Source organism: Coenobita brevimanus, unplaced genomic scaffold, assembly GCF_032717465.1.
Source record: "Coenobita brevimanus isolate Jiangsu-jjx unplaced genomic scaffold, ASM3271746v2 jjx.HiC_scaffold_2628, whole genome shotgun sequence".
In the NCBI taxonomy this organism is placed as follows: Eukaryota; Metazoa; Arthropoda; class Malacostraca; order Decapoda; family Coenobitidae; genus Coenobita; species Coenobita brevimanus.
This window is the reverse complement of record NW_027643574.1, coordinates 22797-45322: the sequence shown is the minus strand read 5'-3', so window position 1 is coordinate 45322 and position 22526 is coordinate 22797. Positions and strand designations below refer to the sequence as shown.

Below are 22526 nucleotides of genomic sequence, written 5' to 3'. Positions count from 1 at the left end.
GAGGTTGTTCTGAAACTTGGATACCTGAATATTAAGTACTTTCCCGATGCCCAGACGGCTGTGCATTTGTGACTGGTTCTGTAAATGCAATATTATTTATACTTAACTGGTTAGGCAACCTTATATGGTGCCTCACAGCTTCCTTCCTTCTCTCTGGCCAACTACTATCCATTTCATGGACCGTGTATCATGGTTTTTCTCAAATATCTTTCAAACTAATCAATTGATCGGTATGATACTTTGACACAGTGTACATGACACCTCCCGCTAATTTTTGGTAATATACGGCATTGCCAAGTGGTGTTACTGAAGGCGTTTACTCTTGACGTTTAAAGGCAAAGTCGCGTGAGTCGCCAGACTAATCAACACAGTCGAACGTTCGCTACCCCTCATCCCCTTCCTCTCCCACCCTACCTCCCTCCCTCTCCCCCCTCTCCCTTCCCCCTCCTCATTTCCCCCCTCCCCCTCCTCACTTCCCCCCTCAACCCTCATTCCTGCTGGCCTTCCCGTGGCCCCCCCCCCCCTCTGTCCACTCTATCATGTTATAATGATTAGTATCGGGTATCATAAATACAGTATGTTGTTGTTTGTAGAGTCTGTGTTCATTTAATCATTGTTATTGTATGTCCTGAAGTTATATAAACGGGAGTTGACTAAAGAGCGTATGACCGTCACCTTATTCACCCAATATAATGTGCCTACTATCACGATCTCTTAATTCCTTTACCCCCCATATCGACGTGTTTACTACGAGCAGGTAAGATAAGGTATCCAAAATTAAATCACACAGTTTAACTTACAAACCAGTACGGTACGGTATATAATCAACACAACATAATAGGGCCGTAATGGATTTATGAAATTCTCTCTCTCTCTCTCTCTCTCTCTCTCTCTCTCTCTCTCTCTCTCTCTCTCTCTCTCTCTCTCATAATAAATATCATAATAGGTAGAAAAGTGATGCAAACAGCTGAACATATTACAGAAAGTTTATTCACAGTCTTCGTCACTATCAAGGAACAAATCATCCTCGGAATCACTCTCGATGTTGATAATTACGGGATCTACACGCTTATGGATGTTATCCGTGCACCAGTACTCATCCTCGAAGGCTCTGGACCGTCTCACTGCACCTTCCCACACCTCCCTTGTTGCGCTAAGCTTGGCTTCCTCTATCCTGGCCTGCAGATCTGCCCGAGTGAACCGCTGCAGTGAGGAACGCACATGTTTTTTCATTGAACCCCAGACCTGCTCAATGGCGTTGAGCTCAGGATGAGCTGGTGGCAGTCGGACGACTTCATGACCCCATGCACGGATGACGTCATCAATCTGGTACAGCGGTTGTGGCCGGTTCTGCTTACAGATCTGCAGCAACTCAGGGCGTGTGGCGTGTGGTGGGAATGGTATCTGGCGGCACGTCAACCATTCCACGATGCCTGCTTTGATGGTGGAGGTGGTAGGGCAGCGACTTTCCTCACTCAGCTGGTTGTGGTATGGCGCATTGTCAAGCACCAGCACTGATGGCTCAGGCAAGGCTGGAAGGAGCTGCGACGTCAGCCAGCGGAGGAAGAGATTACTGTTCATTTCGCCGTGATAGTCACCACTTTTGTTTTTGCTGGGAAGCACAAGAATGCATCGTCAGCAAAACCGTCAGCTGTGCCCGCAGCAACAACCACAAAGCGCTCACCCTCTCCAGGCGGGACCTGACGACTGTAGGCGGCACTGGTCGCAGGCTGTGAGGTGTCCACCCACTCCTTGCTGGGATGCATCCTCGTGGTGAACCATGTCTCATCAACGTATACCACTCGTCTCCCCTCCTTCCGATATTCCCTGAGTGATCGGAGAGTGCCAATGCGCCAGCACACAATATCAAGTGACTCCTTGCGTACGTACATTTTCCTCTGTGAGGTCTTATAGCGCAACCCCATGCTGTGTAGTAATCGCCACACCGCTGTGTCTGAGGTTTCACTAGGGATGATGTCCTTTTTCCGTAAGTCGTCTGTCAACGTGCTAATGGTGAAAGTATGTTTCTTAGCAAATTCACCATGTACATGGCGGCGTATGGCACCAATGGCAAAATTGTCAAAGAGACGTGGTGTGGAGGTGGGTGTCGGTGTGCCTGGTGGTGTTGCAGGGGGAGTGTCTGTCCCAGGTGGTGGTGTTCGTGTACCACTGCGAGAACCCGGGTTGCGGTGTACAAGTGCACGCACTGCTCCCACCGTCATTCCCATGACATCTGCTACGCGATCATAAGGCCTGTGCAGGAAAAACTACAATTGTAGAATACATACAGAAGCATGCAGTTAAAAACAATAACATAGTCTGTAAAGCATTCGTGAAATATTAAAGAATGTCACAAGTCAAGAGTGAGGGTAGTGGAAATGAGTTATTTAAGAGGAGCCTGTGGAGTCACGTGGAGAGACACAACCTATTTACTACAACGAGTGTAGCAATTATGTGGATGTGTTTGGAAGCGTTCTGTGGAACACACTGAGGTGGTTTGGCCTTGTGGTGAGGATGGAGGGTGAAAGACTGACGAAGAGAGTGTATGTGAGTGAGGTGGTGGGGGGAAGAGGGAGGGGGCGGCCGAGGATGAGATGGAGGGATGGGGTGGAGAGGTCTATGAGAGCGGGGGGTGTGAGTTGGGAGCAGGGCAGTGAAATGGCGGGGGACAGGGCGACTTGGAGGCGATTTGTTTGTGGCCACCCCAAACGGGATTGAGGCGTCTGGCAATAGATAGATAGATAGATAGTCACAATACTGTTGTTGTGTTTTCATAAATATATACTTTCAATAGATAACAACCAATTTACTACAACGAGTGTAGCAATTATTGAATGGATAATGGTGAGCCACCGTTTTGTATACTACGGGTGAGATAGAGACAAAGTAATAGATAATTTGATAGGGAGATAGATGCATTGATTGATTGAGTGACCAATATGTGTGTGCTTTTTGCGTGTGAGTGTGTTGTTATGTATTTATACACTTGAAGATTCACTTACCTATTGAGATTAATCCTTAATCTATTGTCAGCTTTCTCCAATCTGTATATGGTTAGGAGTCGGAGTGCAATTGCATTTCTGCAACGACGCGGACACAGTAACATGGCGGCCATGACAGCGATGAGGCATCCGTGTCCTTCACTAGCCTGATGCAGTCAGTAGGTATACTACAAGTGCTGCAGCCGACAGACAACCCCGCACCTGACACCCTCGTTGGGAAAACTTAACCATTAGCCTATTATGGTCGTTAGGTCAGACCACGCTATATCCTTTTCATTAAGAACTTTCCAGTTATCTGCTACTACTGAATAATATAATGGTAAACGGTATTTTATTGCATATTGTATGTTACATACAGGTATTGGGGGGAATGCTGAGAGAAAGAGAGAGAGTGAAACAGTGAGACAGAGGGAGGGAGGGAGAGAGGGAGGGAGAGGAAGGAGATGGGGGTAGCGGACGTTCGTTTGCGTAGATTAGCCCTGCAGGGCTCACGCGACTTTGCCTTTAAACGTCAAGAGTAAACGCCTTCACTAACACCACTTGGCAATGCCGTATATTACCAAAAATTAGCGGGAGGTGTCATGTACACTGTGTCAAAGTATCATACCGATCAATTGATTAGTTTGAAAGATATTTGAGAAAAACCATGATACACGGTCCATGAAATGGATAGTAGTGAATTTAAAGCATCACTATCAATGGGGCCGTGTGGAGTACAGTACAGAGAGCAAATAGACAGATACGTGTTATTAAATTTTACTCTGCACGCGACCGCTTCCAGAGTAGAATTTAGAATCACTTCCGTTTGTGGGTGTGATTTGTGGGTGTATATGGCGACTCCGTGACCTTCATATCTTCTATACGAGTGGTAGTGTTTTAACTGTGGAGGATCAGGGTGATCCTCCAGGCGCGTCTCCTGTAAACAAATAACGTCTGGCCTGTGTATTGACAGCAAGATTGCTATATTTGGTAACTTATTCCCGACACCTCTACAATTCCACTGTAATACAGTGAAAGCGACGGTTTAAGATTTACGAGGGTGGCCAGTGCTCTTAGTTTTTTTTTTATGCCGCCTGCCACCAGGCGAGTTTTTTTTTATGCCGCCCGCCACCAGGCGAGTGGCTACCGGGGGACCTTTCCCGGTGCTTGCTCGTGGAGATCTCCATATTCTCGTCAATAACAAGGCTCCCAGAATCCATCGAGGAAGAGCTATTCTTTCTCTCGCTCGCTGGACTAGGAGCAGGAAGGACATGAGGACGTGACTGTTTGGTGAGGGTGGTCAAGTTAATTTTATCTGACTTGTCAGGCTTCTGTTTTGGCCGCACTGACTGCGAAGGAGCAGCGGCAGCCTGAGAGTATGAAGTGGCAACAGGGATGTCTGTCAGAGAGTTGGAACGTACAGGAGGCTTAGACTGAGAGGTAGGGCGTGGGGCATGAGGAGCGAATGTTAGGTCAGTCTGTGTCTCAACGGTGCACATCACGGGACGGGACACAACCGCCGATGCATAGGAGATATTAGGCTTGGGAGTTGCATGCAACTCCTTCACCTTCTTCCTTGCATCGTAAAAGGAAATGCCCTCAGTTGCCTTCACTGTGCAGACCTCTTTCTCCTCCTTCCACTTGGGACAAGCCCTCGAGGAAGTGGAGTGAGCATCCTTGCAGTGAAAGCAGCACTCAGTCTCGGATGTACAGTTGTCAGCAGAGTGACCTACAGTCGCGCACTTGCCACACACAATGTTGGAAGCCCGACAAGCCTTTTCGTGGTGTCCATAGAGTTGACACTTTGCACAACGAAGGGGGTTCGGGATGTATGGTCTGACATTTACTATTTCATATCCAACTTTCACATTGGTTGGGAGAGATACCTTTCCAAAAGTCAAAACAACTGTTGCGGTCTTCGTCCTTATGCCTTCCGAAAATCTTGTGATGAATCTGGCCTCTATTACATCTTGCTAAGCAAGTTCCTGTACGATTTCTTCCTCCTCCATAAGCACAAGATCCCTGCAGGTGATAACACCCTTGCAGGAATTCATGGCGTGCGGGATCGTTTTTGGACATCGTGACAGTGGAACTTCCTCAGTTTAAGCAAATCCTTGACCTGAGCTGAATTCTTGGTTTTTACGAGAAGGTCTCCACTCGCAAGTTTTTTCACTTGTTCCACCTCTCCTGCACACCCATCAATCACCTTCTTGATGATGAAGGGATTGAGGCTGGACAGGGAAGTGGAACTAACCGCATGAATCATGACAAACTCGGCGTTGTGTATGTTAATGTCAAGACGGGTACGTGTCTGGGGCCGTTCAGTCTGGGGGCAGTCCGTCCGTGCAGCAGTCGGGGGTCGGTCAGGACTACCTCCCCCCCTGAAGGGGGGGGGAGGCAGTAGTGGCGTCCGCCATAGTTACCACTTCCCCCGTGAGGGGGAAGTGGGAAGAAAGAGAAAAACAACCAAGGGAGAAATTGCCCGGGGAAAACACACCTAGTCTGAGATTACCCTCTCAAACCACTCTCGGGAGGACGCGCCTGTGTGTCACTCACCCCAGAGCGATCAGTGGGGGGTACACTCCAGAGGTGAGTAAGCAAAGGCAATCTCAGTAATTAGATATAGACACCTACTATATCTACTAAGGCCAGGGAGGAAAATGAGGTCTAGCTAACCTAACTTTATTGAAAAACGCCCTAGTGGCGAGTAAAAGGAAAAAGCTAACGCCGGTGAGGCAACCCTGCAGCTAGAGGAGAGCTCAGAAACACGTCTTCCTTCTCCACGACCATTCATCAAAGTCGCTTGAGTGTGAGTGTCGCCGTGACCAGGTGACTGTGTCAAGTGTCGCTATCCGCACCCTGTCTTATTTATAGTAATATTTCCCCTACAGACTCCCAATCTTGTTTATCCCCTTTGTGATCAGTTCAGTGTATATCCTGCCTAAAAGTGACACATAGACAGTACCATATATAATTCAAGATATCCCTGTATGAGCATTGTAGTGTGCACTGAGTGTAACTATATTTTGTGGTGCTGAATGTTAACTCTGTGTCTCTGTTCCCCTGTATCTCAAATATCACTCTGTGTTGTATTGTAACGGTTAGAATTAAGGTTATAGATGTGTTAAGGTGTACTGCCTGGTTTTTATGTCCTGTTCCTTTGTTGGTGCTTTACTTCCGGTCTAGAAAGAGGACCCCGCTTCAGTCGCTAGTGTTTTTAGGACGAGAAGTCGCCTTAAAAACACCAGCATAACACTGGTGGCAAGCGGTGGTTCTGGATCCGAGTAAAAGCACGGAGGAACGATAAAAGGAAACTTGTACAATGGCAGCCAAACATCACATTCAATTGCCGAAATTCAACCCGGACCAATGTAACATTGATGAGTACTTGGATATGGTTAAACTCCTCTTAGACATAGGGTTCGACTCAGACAAAGAAAAGATTGCAGTCACATTACCTAACCTGGGTAAAATAATCGCCACTGTCACTCCGAAAATCGTCCCGAGACTAAAATGGGATCAATTCAAACAAATTGTGAAACAGGCAGCGACGCCATCTCTGGGCACAGTTGTAGCCTTATCGCAACTAGACGCCCTCACATACGACGGAAGCCTCGATGACACCTTCATCCAGGCCAAGGTCCAAGGAGAGAAGGTCACTTCGTGCGCACATTCTGATGACGTCAGGTGGGAGATAAACGGGCGGCCGAAGGTGACTTCCGCTTTCTTTTAGGGTATACTGCCTTTTTTCTGAGGTAATATAATGTTATACAGCTTCGTCCCCAGAACATTCAGCTGACCATATTATGGTTAAAGTGTTTTCATTGTATAATTAACATTTCTACTAGTTAATGGGGATGTAACAGTTAACGAGAGAGAGAGAGAGAGAGAGAGAGAGAGAGAGAGAGAGAGAGAGAGAGATGGATTGGAGGAAAAAAAAATGAAAGCCGTGATTTGGAGTCGGGGTAGAGATGGAGGGAGGGGAAGCGAGAAGGAAAGGAGAAAGGAAGAAATGAAGGAGAAAATGTGGAAGGCAGAGAAGGAGAGCAAGACGGGAGAGAGGGAGAAGCGGTAGGGAGGAACGGGAGAGAGAGAGAAAAGTGATTGGGCGAGAAGGAAGGGAGATACAGTATTTGCGAATGAAGTAAACGACGTGAGCGAAGAAAGGAAGAGAGTAGAAGGTATGGAGAGAGAAGAGAAGAGGAGGAAGAGGTGGAGGAGGGAGTTAGAAAGTGGAAGAAGAGGAGGGAGGATGAAAAAATTAGAAAGGGAGTTAGGGATGGAGGAAGAGAGAAGTGGAGAATGAGGAGGAGGGAGAGAGAAAAGTGAGGGAGGAGGAGGAGCAGAAATGGAGAGATGGACAGCAGAATGGGGGAAGAAAGGAGGAGGAGAAGGAGGAGCAGGTGGAAGATGGAGGGAGGTAATATCTGTACTAATGAAAAGAGAGAGAGAGAGAGAGAGAGAGAGAGAGAGAGAGAGAGAGTATAAAATAATGGTTTTCAAAGGAAGGGAGTGAGGGTATAGCTGAAGGGATAGATAGGTAGATATGAGGAAGAGTGAGAGAAAATGGAGGAAGGGAAAAACGGGAGGGCAGGATGGAGGGATGGAGAGGAAGGGATGGAGGGGCAGAGGAAGGAAAGTAGGTAATTGACTGAGGGTTAGAAAGATTGAGGGAACGGGTGAGGGAAATTGGAGGGAGAGGAAAGTAGGAGGAGAAGTGGGAGAGAAGGACAGCTAGTGGAGGGAGGGAGGCAAGAAGAATAGGGGATGGAGGAAAACCTTGAGGGAAAGTTGGTAGAAGAGAAAGAAAAAATGGAGAACGAGGAAGGAAAAGATGGGCTGCGGTTACGGGAGAGTGGAGGGATTCGCTAGAAGGATAGATAGTTGGATGGAAGGAGTGAGGGAGGGAATACTTGGAGGGATGGAGGGAGTGGATGAATGGAAAGAATTAGGGAGCAGTGAAAGGCGGCAGGGAGTGGAGGAATGGAGAGAATGATGGATGAGTGGAGGGAGAGAGGGTATAACGGAGGGAGGGAGAGAATGCATAGAAGGATGAAGGAATGGAGTTAGGGAGTAACGGAGTGAAGGAATAGTGGAAGGAGGGAGGGAGTAGTGGAAGTTAAAAAGTGAGGGAGTGATGGAGGAAAGGAAAGAGGGAATGGAGGAAATAAAAGAAAGAGGGAGTACTGAACGAAAAGAAGGAGGGAATAGAAGATGTGAGAGAAAAAGCAGCAATTGAGGGAAGGGTGGACTACTCCGTCACCGCTGCGTACCCGGGCACAGACGCAAAAACCCGGGAACAACTCATATTCCACAAACTCCTCAGGACCCTCCCCGGTTTCATTAAAAACCACTTCATAATACATGAACCGACGGGAGACCTGGATAAAGAAATCAACCTAATAAGGCGCCTTCTAGCCGTCCACTCCTCCCCCAAACGCATCGGGAACATCAAGCAATTCCCCACGGATCTCATCCCTGTAAATCCGTGGGAATTTTCTCCTTGCTGCCCTGAGTGCCCAATCCACGACATTCGTGAACAGCTAAAAGTTGCCCGGCGCAGCAAAACAACACAAGAGCGCTTACAAGCCTCCCCACCATACGCGGATTGCCGCAAGCCTCAAAGCAGGAATGCAAGACGAGGAAGGCACAGAAGGCGCCCCCGCATCCCACCGTAATGACGAGGGCCACCTCACATCTCCCCCAGTCCACGACAGGGGGAAACGTCATCTTTCCTTTTCCTTTCCTCTCACTATCTCTTCTATTTTGCCCTCCCCTACTCCTACCCCTATTCCTAACCTTCCCACCTCACACACCACTTTCTCCACTACTACCGCCTCCCCCCTTCCTATTCCTCCCCAACACACAGCCTGCCTCCCCCTTCACAGACCTCCTAGAACCCTTACCTCATCTTCCCCTAACCTACTTCCCAAAACCGCCTCCTCCTGTCTACTCCCTCCCACCTACCACCCCACACCACCCACCACCATCACTTCCCCGCCACTCATTTTTCCCGCCAACACAGCCAACTCATTCGCCTTCCCTATCACACCATCCTCCTCCTCACTCTCACCTGCCTCTCTTTCCTCGCTCACCTCCCCCACCCCACCCTCAACCTCACCATACCCACAAACCCCTTCCCCCACTTCACCCTTACCTGACCCACCACCACCTTCCTCCGATTCTGATCCTTCACCAACCTCACCTCCGCCTGCATCTCCTCCGGCTACCCCACCTCCTCCAACCCACCACTCTCAATCACCGCCCGCTACGCCCACCACCAACACCGCACCACACCACCCATCACCAACTCCCACCTTCACCGCCGCGGAAACAACCACCACCACCGTACCACCACAACCAGAGACGAAAATTGAGAGGGTGCTATAGCGCCACCACGACCGCCCACCTGTCAGAATCCGAGGGACCCCCACCTTCTCCGCCTCCTACGCCGGACTGACCACCCATCCTCCCTCCGGCTCACTCTCAACCCCCATCAGGAGCCTAACACCTTCACCACCCACTGGGTCAGCCTCCTCCAACACCTCACCCCGGCCCACCAGACATCCACCTCCACCACCTACCACCTCCAGTCACAGGGTCGTGACTTTTACAAAGCGGAGGGTGGTAAAATGCCCGCCGTGCCCGCCGCCGGACCTCCCACCTCACCACCCCGCACCCCACCACCGGGCCGCCAACGCACCACCACCCCAGGAGGATACAACATTGGGGTTAGTGACCCCGATCAAGAGGGTCACCAGGACACTAAAATCCTGAGCCCCTGACCCCCGCAACTGCCCCAACACCAGGTGACCAGGGAAAGGCAACTACCTTGCAGGCGGGACAACCATCGTCAGAAAAGGGGTGGGACTGAACTAGCTTCAGTCCCAGGTAACACCGTATTGACGGCAATTGTTACACCCTCTAGGGCAGGAGGCCCAAGGGCAGGAGGCCCAAGACTACGGCCTAATAAAGTGTACGAGGGTAAGGCGACCCAAGGCTCCGGCCTTAGTACACCCCAGAGAGAGAGTTGCCCCAGTGCATCCCTCTCCTGCTGTTCTCCCCTACAGGAGCAACACCGCGCCGACAGTCTCTATATGTGGCGGGGAAGGAGCGGCCTTGTACGCCCTTCAGTTGCTTCTGGTCGGAAAGATCAGCTCCCGGCTACGGCCAGAGTACGTACCAGGGAAAAGAGCCCCTGCTATCGTACGTGTAGCTTTTCCCTACTACGGGAGCAACACCGCGCCACATTAACACTTTTCGATTTTCATCTTTCTTCCTCCAGACGATTTTCTTCAACTCTGGAGAGAAATTTCGTACTGGAGGGGTTAGATAGTGTCACCATCAACCCCTTCACTACGAGGGGATCTCCTAAGCTGAATAAAATCGTCCGGTTACCTAGAACAAAGTAACTAAGTCATTCTCTGTCTGAAGGGGTTATTGTGTCTGTCCCATCATCCCGAGAGGGTTTCTTTAAGCTCCAGGAAATCGTCTAAAGGTAGCAGTGTAAACATGACGTCAGAGCTTGGTCTAGGCGCCACAAATCGAGTCCCGGAGGTGAACAAAGGTTTTTATATCATATAGACGTTTTATATTTTATATTTTGCAACTTTCAGAGGCATTTACTCAGCTTTAGGAGTCTTATGGATAGGCTTAATCAAACGTATCGAACCTCCCATGTTAGAAAAAATAGCTTACAGAAATGCGTCTCGTACAGAAGAGGCGGAATGGACAGATCGAGTGACTAAGATATTGAATTATGTATATGACTGGTTTTGTTGTTATTTCTATTATTATTATTATTACTATTATTATTATTATTATTATTATTATTTCAGGCAAATGTCCCAGGCTTCTAGACTGGCTGACTAGCGAATATTATTAAGTCTCCCGTGGCTCCGTGCTCCTTCCACTCAAGAGCCTGCACTTCACGCATTCCACGCACAAGATGGCGCCACCGCTGCATTCCTGCGAAGACGAGAGGTCAAGAGGACGACACTTGCTTTTTGTTTGTTTGTTTACTGTAATTGCTTAAAGTTGTGATCCCTCCAACTTGAATGCTCAGTTGTAACTATAGATAACTAGAATACGATGCTAGTCACGAAGAAGGGCTATGAAAAGATACAGAGCTCGTAGTATTGGCTGGATGAATCACTCTTGCGTGATAATCAAAGACGGTGAATAAAACCCACACTTGTAGACGAAGAATATAATTACCAAACAGTTTCGGTGGACACTGCCACCATCTTCAGTGGTCAAGATAGTGAGAGGGAGTGACATACTGATTATACAAGGGTTCCTTTTTATGCCTGTGTGTGTGTGAAAGGGTGGGGTAAAGGTGAGGTGGGGTGGGGTAGATTGTAAGCGGGGATTAACCCAAGGGGGATTTTGAGGGGGACATTACCGGACAGGTCAGGTGTAATTCCTATTTGACCTTACCTGTGTCGTAGCAGGAAGGGTGGGGTACAGGTGAGGTGGGGTGGGGTAGATTGTAAGCGGGGATTAACCCAAGGGGGATTTTGGGGGGGACATTACCGGACAGGTCAGGTGTAATTCCTATCTGACCTTACCTGTGTCGTAGCAGGGAGGGGCATGGGGTCCTGCTACGACACAGGTAAGGTCAGATAGGAATTACACCTGACCTGTCCGGTAATGTCCCCCCAAAAATCCCCCTTGGGTTAATCCCCGCTTACAATCTACCCCACCCCACCTCACCTTTACCCCACCCATCCACACACACACGCATAAAAAGGAACCCTTGTATGGTCAGTATGTCACTCCCTCTCACTATCTTGACCACTGAAGATGGTGGCAGTGTCCACCGAAACTGTTTGGTAATTATATTCTTCGTCTACAAGTGTTGGTTTTATTCACCGGCTCGTAGTATTTTTTTCTTTTAACTAAGATACATGAAATAAGCTGCAAAAATACGAAAATACGAGCTTACTTAATGTAAATGAATTATAGTACGTTCAGGATGGAGGGAAGGCATTTTGTATTTTGTTTGTGATGTTATAGTGCAGTGGTTCCCAACCTTTTTGGTCCTGTGGCCCCCCGAGAAAATTATGAGAAGCTCCATGGCCCCTATATAACTCAGATCGTATATTTATATATTTTTAATATTTGATATTGTGCAGAAAACGGTAATTACCCCAATATACTTAAGGCTAAACTAGCACAATAAGGTATATTTCATACTTGATTTCTGTCAGGTTTTACCCAGACCAAGTAACTTATAATATCTTATATTACCAATAAGGCCCATGGCCCCCCAGTCAATGTCCCATGGCCCCCTTGGGGGCCATGGCTCCCAGGTTGGGAACCGCTGTTATAGTGTCTCTCAGGATCCTAGGATCAAGTCTCGGCTGAACCAAATTGTCTGGCGTCAGCTGGAACATGATGCTAGAGTTATGTCGGTCGTGAGGGGGTTAATGGTGACGGTATTGACACTGTCAGGCTCCTATGACTCACTCAGTCGAATAAAATCGTCTGAGTCAGCTGAAATGGGGTACTAGAGTTGTCCCGAGCATCACTCAGGGGGTTAAAATCCTAACCCTCTAGTGCTTGGGACAACTCTAGTATTCCATTCCAGCTGACAGACGTTTTTTTTCGGCTGAGTGAGTCATAGGAGCCTGACAGTTACTACACTGTCACCAATAACCCCCGCATGACCGGCATAACTCTGGTATATCATGTTCCAGCTGACGCCAGACAATTTGGTTCAACCAAATTGTCTGGCGTCAGCTGGAACATGATGCTAGAGTTATGTCGGTCGTGAGGGGGTTAATGGTGACAGTATTGACACTGTCAGGCTCCTATGACTCACTCAGTCGAATAAAATCGTCTGTGTCAGCTGAAATGGGGTACTAGAGTTGACCCAAGCACCAGAGGGTTAAGAATCTGGTGCTTGGGACAACTCTAGTACCCCATTTCAGCTGACAGACGATTTTGTTCGGCTGAGTGAGTCATAGGAGCCTGACAGTGTCAATACTGTCACCATTAACCCCCTCACGACCGACATAACTCTAGCATCATGTTCCAGCTGACGCCAGACAATTTGGTTCAGCCGAGTGGGTCTGGGGCCTGGGGGGCACTAAATGAAAATATCCAAAAAATATTAAAGGGGGGGCTATATCAATTTTGCCACAGGAGGTATACCAAAATTGGAATTTTTAATAAACCCCCTCCTCTCTCACTCCCTGTGTTTTGTATATACCCATCTCTGTCTGCCTGCCTGTGGTGTGTCTGTCCCACCCTGTGTGTGTGTGTGGTGTGTCTACTGTGTGAAGGTGGCTGTGTACGTGTCTTGTGTGTGTCTACTGTGTGAACGTGGCTGTGTACGTGTCTTGTGTGTGTGTGACGTGTCTACTGTGTGAAGGTGGCTGTGTACGTGTCTTGTGTGTGTGCGTTGATGTATGCATGTACTAGTCTTGATGTATGTATGTAGTAGTGTGTAAGTGTCTTGGTAGTGTGTAAGTGTCTTGGAGTGTGTAAGTATCGGGCCTTGTGGTTTTAAGGAAAGCCTGCTACGCAAACTTCCCTCAGCCACATTTTTAAACCTCTATCACACCGGGACTTGAACCCGGGTCTTCCTGATTACCAGGCCAGCACCATGCTAACCCTGCTACCGCGGCCCCACAAGAATAGCGGCTAAAACTTCTACTGTATTTTATTTCTTTACATGTTTACAAAAAATGGGAAATTGGACAACATGCATAGACTAAACTAAATTTTCATGTACCTATTAATGTCGCTTTAGGAGGAGATATCTCGAAATTTCCTGAGCTACTTGGAATACCTAAGCCTGCAGTTTAATGCTAATCATGAACAAGTGCTATGGAAAGAATATAGAGCAGTTGCTACTTATATAAAGGGAGAAAGTAAAAACTGCAACTTACGTCTGCTATCCAACGGCAAGACTTAAACGATTAACCATATATTACATAAACTTAACACACTGAGTGACACAGAAACTAAACATATGATACAAATTCTTTAATGAAACTTATAATGAGAGTACAAATGACAAAATATACACTGCACAGGAAGACAGTACAGTACTCATTGGTTATACCTTCTGTGAGAACTGAGAATGAAAGCCTATCTGTTGTACCGATTTATAAACGGAAGAGATGAATCGCTAAATTTGATCCACAATAAATAATAATAATAATAATAATGAATACATAAAACAATAAAGACAAACCATATAGACTACATGTCCACCCTAAACTGACAAAAACCTGGCATCTCTCCACCTTGAATGCTGAGCTGTTTCTAGAGATAAAGACTAGATTATCATGCAGATCACAATGAAGATCTATGGGGAGGATGCAAAACCATAATACTGTCTTATTCTGCCACTTAGATACAGGAACTAAGCAGCAGAAGGACTAAAATTTGTCAAGGTGAGCCAACTACAATGACACAGATGAAGTCTGAGATTATATAATGTGTAATCATGAACTGATTGCATCATTCAGTAAAGATTACAAAAGGAAAAGCTATCAAATCTGAAAGTGTAAGTACTATACAAGATATGATTAACCTTGTACATCCATATTCTGAGATATGCTTCCTATATCATAGCCTACACATAAATTCATCCCCCTCAACAGTAATGGTATATTCCTGCTGTCTCCTGACTTCCAATCAACTTATGAAACCTCTCTCCTAATTACAGTACAGTAATATGTTAATGAAGGCTGCTAGTAATTACCTTCAGTATGATAATTCTTATTTAAAGGTAGCAGCAATGGTTAATGAAGGATGTAAGGTATGCAGTCCTTCCAGTTCAATATACTATATCTCCAATCAGGCTTTATCCAGTGTCTCTCCTACACATGTTAAAGAATGTCATATGGGACTCTAAGTTTGAAAAGTCTCTCCTATGCTGATTAACATAGTTTAAAGGTAACAAGAATGGCTTAATGAAGCCTGTCCCTAACACCTTCAGTCCAAAAGCTCTATCAACCTTTAATTACTTTCCTACTGAACAGGTTCCTGAAGGTTGTAATGTGACCCTTCCAGTTTGAAAAGTCTTACCCAAGCTGAATAACAGTCTTAAATTAGCAAGAATAAAGGCTAATCATTGGAGCAGTTTGTGCCCTGTAATCCAAAAGATGTAGTTATATTCTCATTTTACTATCTATTTCTAACACCAGACCATCTATCTATTTCACTCAGTGTAAAGTCACTCAGTGTAAAATCACCCACAGGCAGAAGGAAGAGGAAAGAATGAAGGAATGCAAGACAGAATTGGGAGTGTAAAGTCACCCGTAGGCAGAAAGACGAGGAAAGAACGAAGGGGAAAAACTGAAATAAAATACTTAATCCATGGGTCTTGGCATCTGGTATTGTATTTTAATCCTGTTAATTCTAAGTAATATCATTCAGCTTAGGAAAGAGTACATGAACTGGAGTGGCTAAAGCCTTGATCAACTTCTTTACTACTTGGAGACTCTTCCAAAGGAGATTAAACTTGCTTACTGGCCTAGTTCTACCAGAGGAAACAATGGCTAATGGGGTCTCTGAAGATTATTAAAACTGTCTACAAGTTATTTTTTCTAGCCTGAGAGATCTCCAACCCTTTCAGATTAGTTGATGGCAAGTGTGGCAAGACTGCACAGATGATAAGACTAGTAACCAAGGAGATATCATATGAAGAGAGACAGTCTGAAGGGAACTCCTAAGGTGATCAAAATTGCCTACAGAGCATTAATTCTATCCTAACATAAATTCCTAATCTCTTGTAATTGAGCTGATGGCCAATTGTTGTTAGACTGGCTGTCAGTATGAATGGTAACCCAGGAGACTTACTCCTTCCTTACAACTATGACTCATTCTAAGCAACCACAAACTGGTATTTGAATTGTATGAGTGACCCAGGTCCCTCATATTAAAACAAGTTATGTAATTACAACCGTCTGAATGTATATGTGTGGGCCATTTCACTAACCATGATGTACTGTTGATAGTTCTTTATATATTTTCTATCTATCTATCTATAGCCCGACGCCCTAATCCAGCAAAGGGTGGCCGCAGACAAAACGCCTCCAAGTCACTCTGTCACCCACCATTTGACTCCCCTCCCCCCAACTCACCTATTTATTTTTTCTTACCTGTTGCTGAATCATACCTCAACCTTCTTTTTATTGAGAATTAGGTTCTGGTTGATACTGTAGAGGGATGCCTTCACATGGTGGCACCAATATCACCAGGCAATAGAGCTGGCTATATTCTATCTATCTATCTATCTATTGCCAGACGCCTCAATCCCGTTTGGGGTGGCCACAAACAAATCACCTCCTACAATAAAACCTTCTCCTCTCCATATCGACTATTGAGCCAGAAGGGTCATATCAACCACACATACGCTTTGAGGTAAAACAGGGTGAATTTCATGAATATTAGTAACTCATACAGTACTATGATTATCTTATTAAATGCTGGAAGTTTTATGCAGGGGTTCATTGGCAAGTTTTGAGGTGCAAGATTTTCAGGAAAATGATGGCCAATATTATATTTAATCTACCATTATTAAATTACGCCATGGCCCCCCAAAAAATGAACTACATAACAAACCCCAATGGCCAAGTAATACAGGCCATGACACTGAATTATATAATGAAATGGAATCAAGAAGAAATTGGAATTAAAAAGGAAACAGCAGCATGAAGAAATGTTACATAAAAGACATTACTAAAAGACCTTAAAATTGAACAGTAAGTGAAATACAGTCAGGAGGTAGAATGATTGCCTCAAAAATGTCAAAACTTCTGAAAATTGATATAGCTACATAATACAGTAATTCTGAAGGGCTTATGAGAAAATTCTCTTGTGGCCACAGGGAACGGGGTACAAGATTTATTTAACTCCTTCAGTATGATGGGACCCTCATTCTGATGGGTCAAGTCTCAAAGCCAATGCCTGGCAGATCTGATCTTCTGAATCACAGTGGCTTAATGAACTCTACTTGATTTAACATAATAGAATTAATATACTCATTCTAACTTATTTGCTTTAACCTACAACACTCAACTTACTGTACTTAGTTTAACCTACTAGACTTAACTTACTACATATAACATTTAATTTAACCAGCTCAATATTACCTCAGTTTAACCAATTCCAACTTACTTTAATTCTTATGGGGTACATGGGGTTAAGGGCTATAAATCTTAAGAGGGATTCACAACTGACTTAGGATCAATTTCATCTCATAACTAAGAGACATGGGTTAAATTCAGTTCTCTCTTCTCCTCATCCAACTTGAAAAAAAGAAATCACAGCTATGGCAGAAAACTGATCATAAATCCATCTGAAAGTATATACTGTACAATTTTTTTATACTGTATCATACATTTAGCCAGTCCTCTCATAAGTCAGGGATCACGCTAAATTATCAGAACTTTTCCCATATCAGGCAGCAATGTTTGAAAATATTACAAACTTTTCCATTCAACTCATACTGTAAATCAGGAGAAACAAGATCAGATCAGATATACATGAACCAATGGTCACTCTGCCATTAAATGTCTGGACTGAAAACACTAGCCTCGTACTCCTACGCTTCTCAAGGGGTACTAAAGGACTGCATAAGATTATTTTGTTCTTTACTGTCATGAAACAGACTGATGTACCAATTTTGTTTCCTTGAAAACTTTCAAAATACACTGCTGATAAATAACACCTTTTTTCCTGTTAAAATTGCTTGTCATTCTTCATAAAGTTGCTTTGTTCTGTTGTTTTAGATTTGCCTTTGGCTTTTTAGCCCTCCTCATGACTCTAACACATCTCTAAGGTACTTCACTTAAAGCAGAAATTTGCCTGCATGCATCCCAGACTTATAAAGAGGATTTATGGCCATATTATTACAACTAAGAGTGCAATGTTATGGATAAGGATCATCAAATGATAATTTCCAAGCCATGTCATGGTGACATAACATATCCGATCCTTCTGTACTACTGCTGACTACACTCTGTAATGTGGGCTGCAAGTTGATTAATCTAACAAGTACAGGTGTTCTATACTGTACATGTCTATTTATGGCCAGATACCTTAATCCCAGAAGGGGTGGCCACAAATGAACTGCCTTCATGTCACCCTGTCCTCTGCCATCAGGCTGCCCTTTCTCCAGCAGATACCCCATCACTCATACAAATTTGGGGTTTTCTGATGCTTCTGTACTTTCAGTTTTAATAATATGGCTCTGACTGCATGAACATTGCTTGGATATTACTTAAACATTAGTACATATGTCATGTGGTGTCAAATTTTAATAAAACCACATCTAGGCTCACTCTTCCTGACCCCCAACCCCTCACAGCATATATGGTTCCCAATAAATATCTGACATCTGTGTAGAAAATGTACATAGGGTTAATAATTAGTGAATAACAATGGCTGAACCTAGTACTGCTTTCTAGTTAACTCCTGATGATTAATGTGAACCTTAGGCCATTTTCCCTATGGCATTAAAAAAGATTTGGCAATAGACCAGCACAAAATATTCATGATCATCATCCCAACCCTAATTCCCACACAGAAGCAAGGTAGGATCCAGAACCAAGGAAATTGAAACTATCACACAAGTATGTGAGCTGTTGTCATCATCATCATCATCATCATCACCATATTCATCCTCACTATAATTTCCACCTAATAGATAAGGTGGGCTGCATTAATAATAAAAATAATAATCAAAGTACAAAACTAGAACTATCAACAGTATTACATTTGCTTTTATCATTTTGAGGGACTTGGCTATGCCTCCACATGCAAGCCTTTAATAACCTGTTGATGGCATCTACAGTATACATGTACTGTAATGTGTTTAACCTAACAAAGATCCCTAAACCTTTTCAGCTCAGTTGATGCTTGAATGTTGTCTCTCCCCAAACTATGACAACTGCATAAATTTGGTTGAGTTCCTATAGTGTGTTTAGCCTAACAAAGATCTCTCAACCTTTTCAGCTCAGTTGATGCCTAACTGTTGTCTCTGCCTAAACTACGACAACTGCGTACATTTGGTTGAGTTTCCTGCCTGAGTGTCGTGTTCAATTAACAAATCCAGCCTATCCCTAATGAACAGATTTTAGTTTTGTACAAGAGATATACATGTATAGCAGTCTTATCAAGTACTATGACAACTGTGTAACTGTGGCTGAGGTCTCCATCTGGGATTGTTGTGCAAGGCCAGGTACCAGGATTCTGTTCCCACACCACTCACATGGTAGCACCTACCAGGGATAATGTTCCCAACCATCTACCACCTAACGAACTACCAAGTGGATGTCTAGTGGAACGGAACTATTATTCAAGCATTCTTTAGCTTCACCTTACAGTACAAAAACCTATAACTAAGACCTAACTGAACAACACTTATTAACTATCAACATCATGCCCAGTACAATGGGACAATCATTCAAGCATCCAAACTCCTAACTTCACCATACAATGCAAAAACCTATAACTCAACCTAACCCCTTCACCATCAGGCTATTCTTCTAAGATGAATTAAATAGTTTGGAAGCAGTAAGAAAAAATAAAATAGTAAATTTTACAAATGAATATACCTTTCAAGTACAGTATAAAGGTTGTGGAGATTTCCTAACACCTCTTCTTTAGCAATTTATTCTATACACCTTAACACCCTCTTAAATTAGTTGATAAATTTTATGTGGAAAAAAATATATATATATAAAATATACATAAGAATGTTTATATGTACTGTACCATCATCCACTCACTTGATGTAGTGCTGCCTACTTCTTCCTTAGCCTTTATCATTCTTTTTCTGTGCCTCCCCTCCTCTCTTCCTATTTCTCCCATCTTTCCTGTCACTTCTTATTGCTTTTCTTTCCTTTACAGGTGGCTTTACATTGAGTGACAAGCCAAATGGTTTCCTGTAAGCCAAGAAACCATTTACAATGCTGGGTGGTAACCATATAACCAAACCATACGTGCTCCCTACATGTGAACAAGTGGGTTGGTGAAGGGTTAGTGCCCCTCCCCTTAAAACAAATAACTCAAAGTCAAATGGCCACCCCTTAAGGGATTATGGTGTCTGGCAAGATAGATAGAGAGACTGTCCTATAAAAAATAATAATATAATAATTTGGTTTTACGCCAGGTATCCCCGAAGGGCTAAGGCGTTGCCCCTGGGTAGAGGACTTTTGGACTGGAGCATGTAGCATTTTATGACCGGATGCCCTTCCTGATGTCTACGAATGACCCTTGGGTGGATTCGATCCTCCGACCCTTCGGTCAGTGCAGAGCGTTCTAACGCACTGAGCCATGGCTGCTAGCAATATGTAAAGTAAATGAGTAAGGAAGAGGTGCCAAGAAATCTGGTATACACTAGTGTCCCCCAGTGCACTGAATTAGTTAGTTGAAGAACATGGTGCAAACAGCCTAACTGCTTATTTACACATACAAATATTCATCATAACATATTCTAACATCATAGTACAATACACTGTGCAATTGCAGCATTGATATTTTATACCAGTAATGTGATCCTTCCAGGGATAAGAGACTGAATAGGGAGGCTTCCAGACATTGAGAAGTGTGGAGAGCCACCATTAATTGGCCAAGGACAATGCATGCAAGCATGTTGTAGCCTTAATATATGATATGAAAGGACCAGGTGCCTGGTGGTTTAGTGGGTAATTATTGTGCTCCAGTCGGATTGAGCCAGTTAAGGTTTATATCCTAGGGGTGGTTGGGGTTGATTGCTCATGTAATGCCACTCAGGGATGAGTGAGGCTGGTCACTCTCATCTTAAATGTCGGGACCAACTGCCTAGCCCCGGGCTCCTATGCTCCTTATTGGGCAATGTAGGATTGGATGATAGATGGATGGATGAAAGGACTTTGGGCTATGTTTGGTGTCCACTGTTTAGTAACTCTGCAAGTGTATTCTGATCATTACTTGTTCGCTTTAACACAAGTCTGCCTAAGGAGTCTTTCGTACTGTACACATGGTGCTAAGAGGGACTCCTTCGTGTGGTGGGACTGATATAATCATGTGGCTTAACTACAGTACAAGGTAATACAAAATTATGTCCCTCACCACCCTCTTTTTCCCCCAGACCAGTTTTGGCGCCAGCAGTCCACCAAATTCACATTCAGATAAGCCTATGGTTACTACTGCTGGTTCAGTACAACCTGCCAAATCCGAACATCCAATTTCCAAAATATTTTTTCATAATATAGAGGGGTGTTGATATCATGTCCTCACACATTCAAGGCATAACTGAAGACTGAGTTCTTTTGTGGACATGTTTAAGAGCAGATGATAAGTTACTAATCCAAGTGCTTCAGTTTACTTATTGTTCTCAATTGCCTTGACTACAGTATTTGTTTCACAAGTCATTTCTCACAGCTGCCATTATGATTCCACTTTCCAAAATGTTCCATTTTGCATAAAGCCTTTGGACCTAGGCATTTTGGATCTGAAAGGTTGTACTGTACACCTACTACTACTGTTCTTCTTAGATGGATACAATAGTTTACATATCTATTATCTATCTATCTATCTATCTATTGCCAGATGCCACAATCCCATAAGGGGTGGCCATTTGACTATGAGTTAGTTGTTTTACGGGGAGGGGCACTAACCCTCCACCAACCCACTTGTTGACACGTAGGGAGCACGTATGGTTTGGTTATATGGTTACCACCCAGCGTTGTAAATGGTTTCTTGGCTTACAGGAAACCATTTGGCTTGTCACTCAATGTAAAGCCACCTGTAAAGGAAAGAAGAGCAATAAGAAGTGACAGGAAAGATGGGAGAAATAGGAAGAGAGGAGGGCAGGCACAGAAAAAGAATGATAAAGGCTAAGGAAGAAGTAGGCAGCACTACATCAAGTGAGTGGATAATGGTCGCCACCACCTACCACAATCTTCAGTTCTACACACTCTAAATATAGCAGATTTGTAGTGCTAGGTGTCAAAGTCCACAGGGCACTAATTCAGAGAGATACATTATAAAGAAATGTCCGGAAATGGCAAAAAATGAAATGACAAGGACAAAGCAAAATATAAACAAGGTTAAGACATGTTCAAGACAAGACATGGCCAAGAAAACCAAATGCTAAAGGAAACCACTCTGCCTCTTCCCCTCAAGGATACATGACTGAGAGAGAGAGAGAGAGAGAGAGAGAGAGAGAGAGAGAGAGAGAGAGAGAGAGAGAGAGAGGGGAGGGGTATAAGATGAGAGATGGAAGTGGATGGGGATTGTCTGAGAGGGTGAGAGAGGTATGTGAGGATAAAGTAGATGAGATGATGATGATGATGATGGCAGCAAGAAATATAAGACAATCACCAACCTGAGGGCTTGATACTACTCTTAAGCTCTACTAACACTAAGAAAAAACTGCTTTGGATGTTAACAGAAGGAAATGTTAGTGAATCAAATACACTGACTTGGTAATGCAGATATTTGGCAGGCAAAATCAAAGGGATGTATTGTGATAGTTAACCGTTACTGCCAGTCCTTCATTTATGCAACAGGCCAACTCTGGAACTGTCTCCCTCT

The 22526-nt window shown here is 44.5% G+C and overlaps 1 protein-coding gene across 1 annotated transcript; it reads right to left on the bottom strand.

Moving 5' to 3' along the window:
- Window positions 1-987: 987 nt before the first annotated feature.
- LOC145389938 (uncharacterized) lies at window positions 988-1581 on the bottom strand. Its single transcript, XM_080265048.1, has one exon. It carries the CDS (start codon window positions 1579-1581, stop codon window positions 988-990), a length of 594 nt encoding a protein of 197 aa, XP_080121174.1.
- Between the last annotated feature and the right edge of the window lie 20945 nt (window positions 1582-22526).

Bases quoted from the DNA above. Each gene is read 5' to 3' on its own strand.
- LOC145389938 (XM_080265048.1), bottom strand. From the start codon at position 1,581: ATGAACAGTAATCTCTTCCTCCGCTGGCTGACGTCGCAGCTCCTTCCA.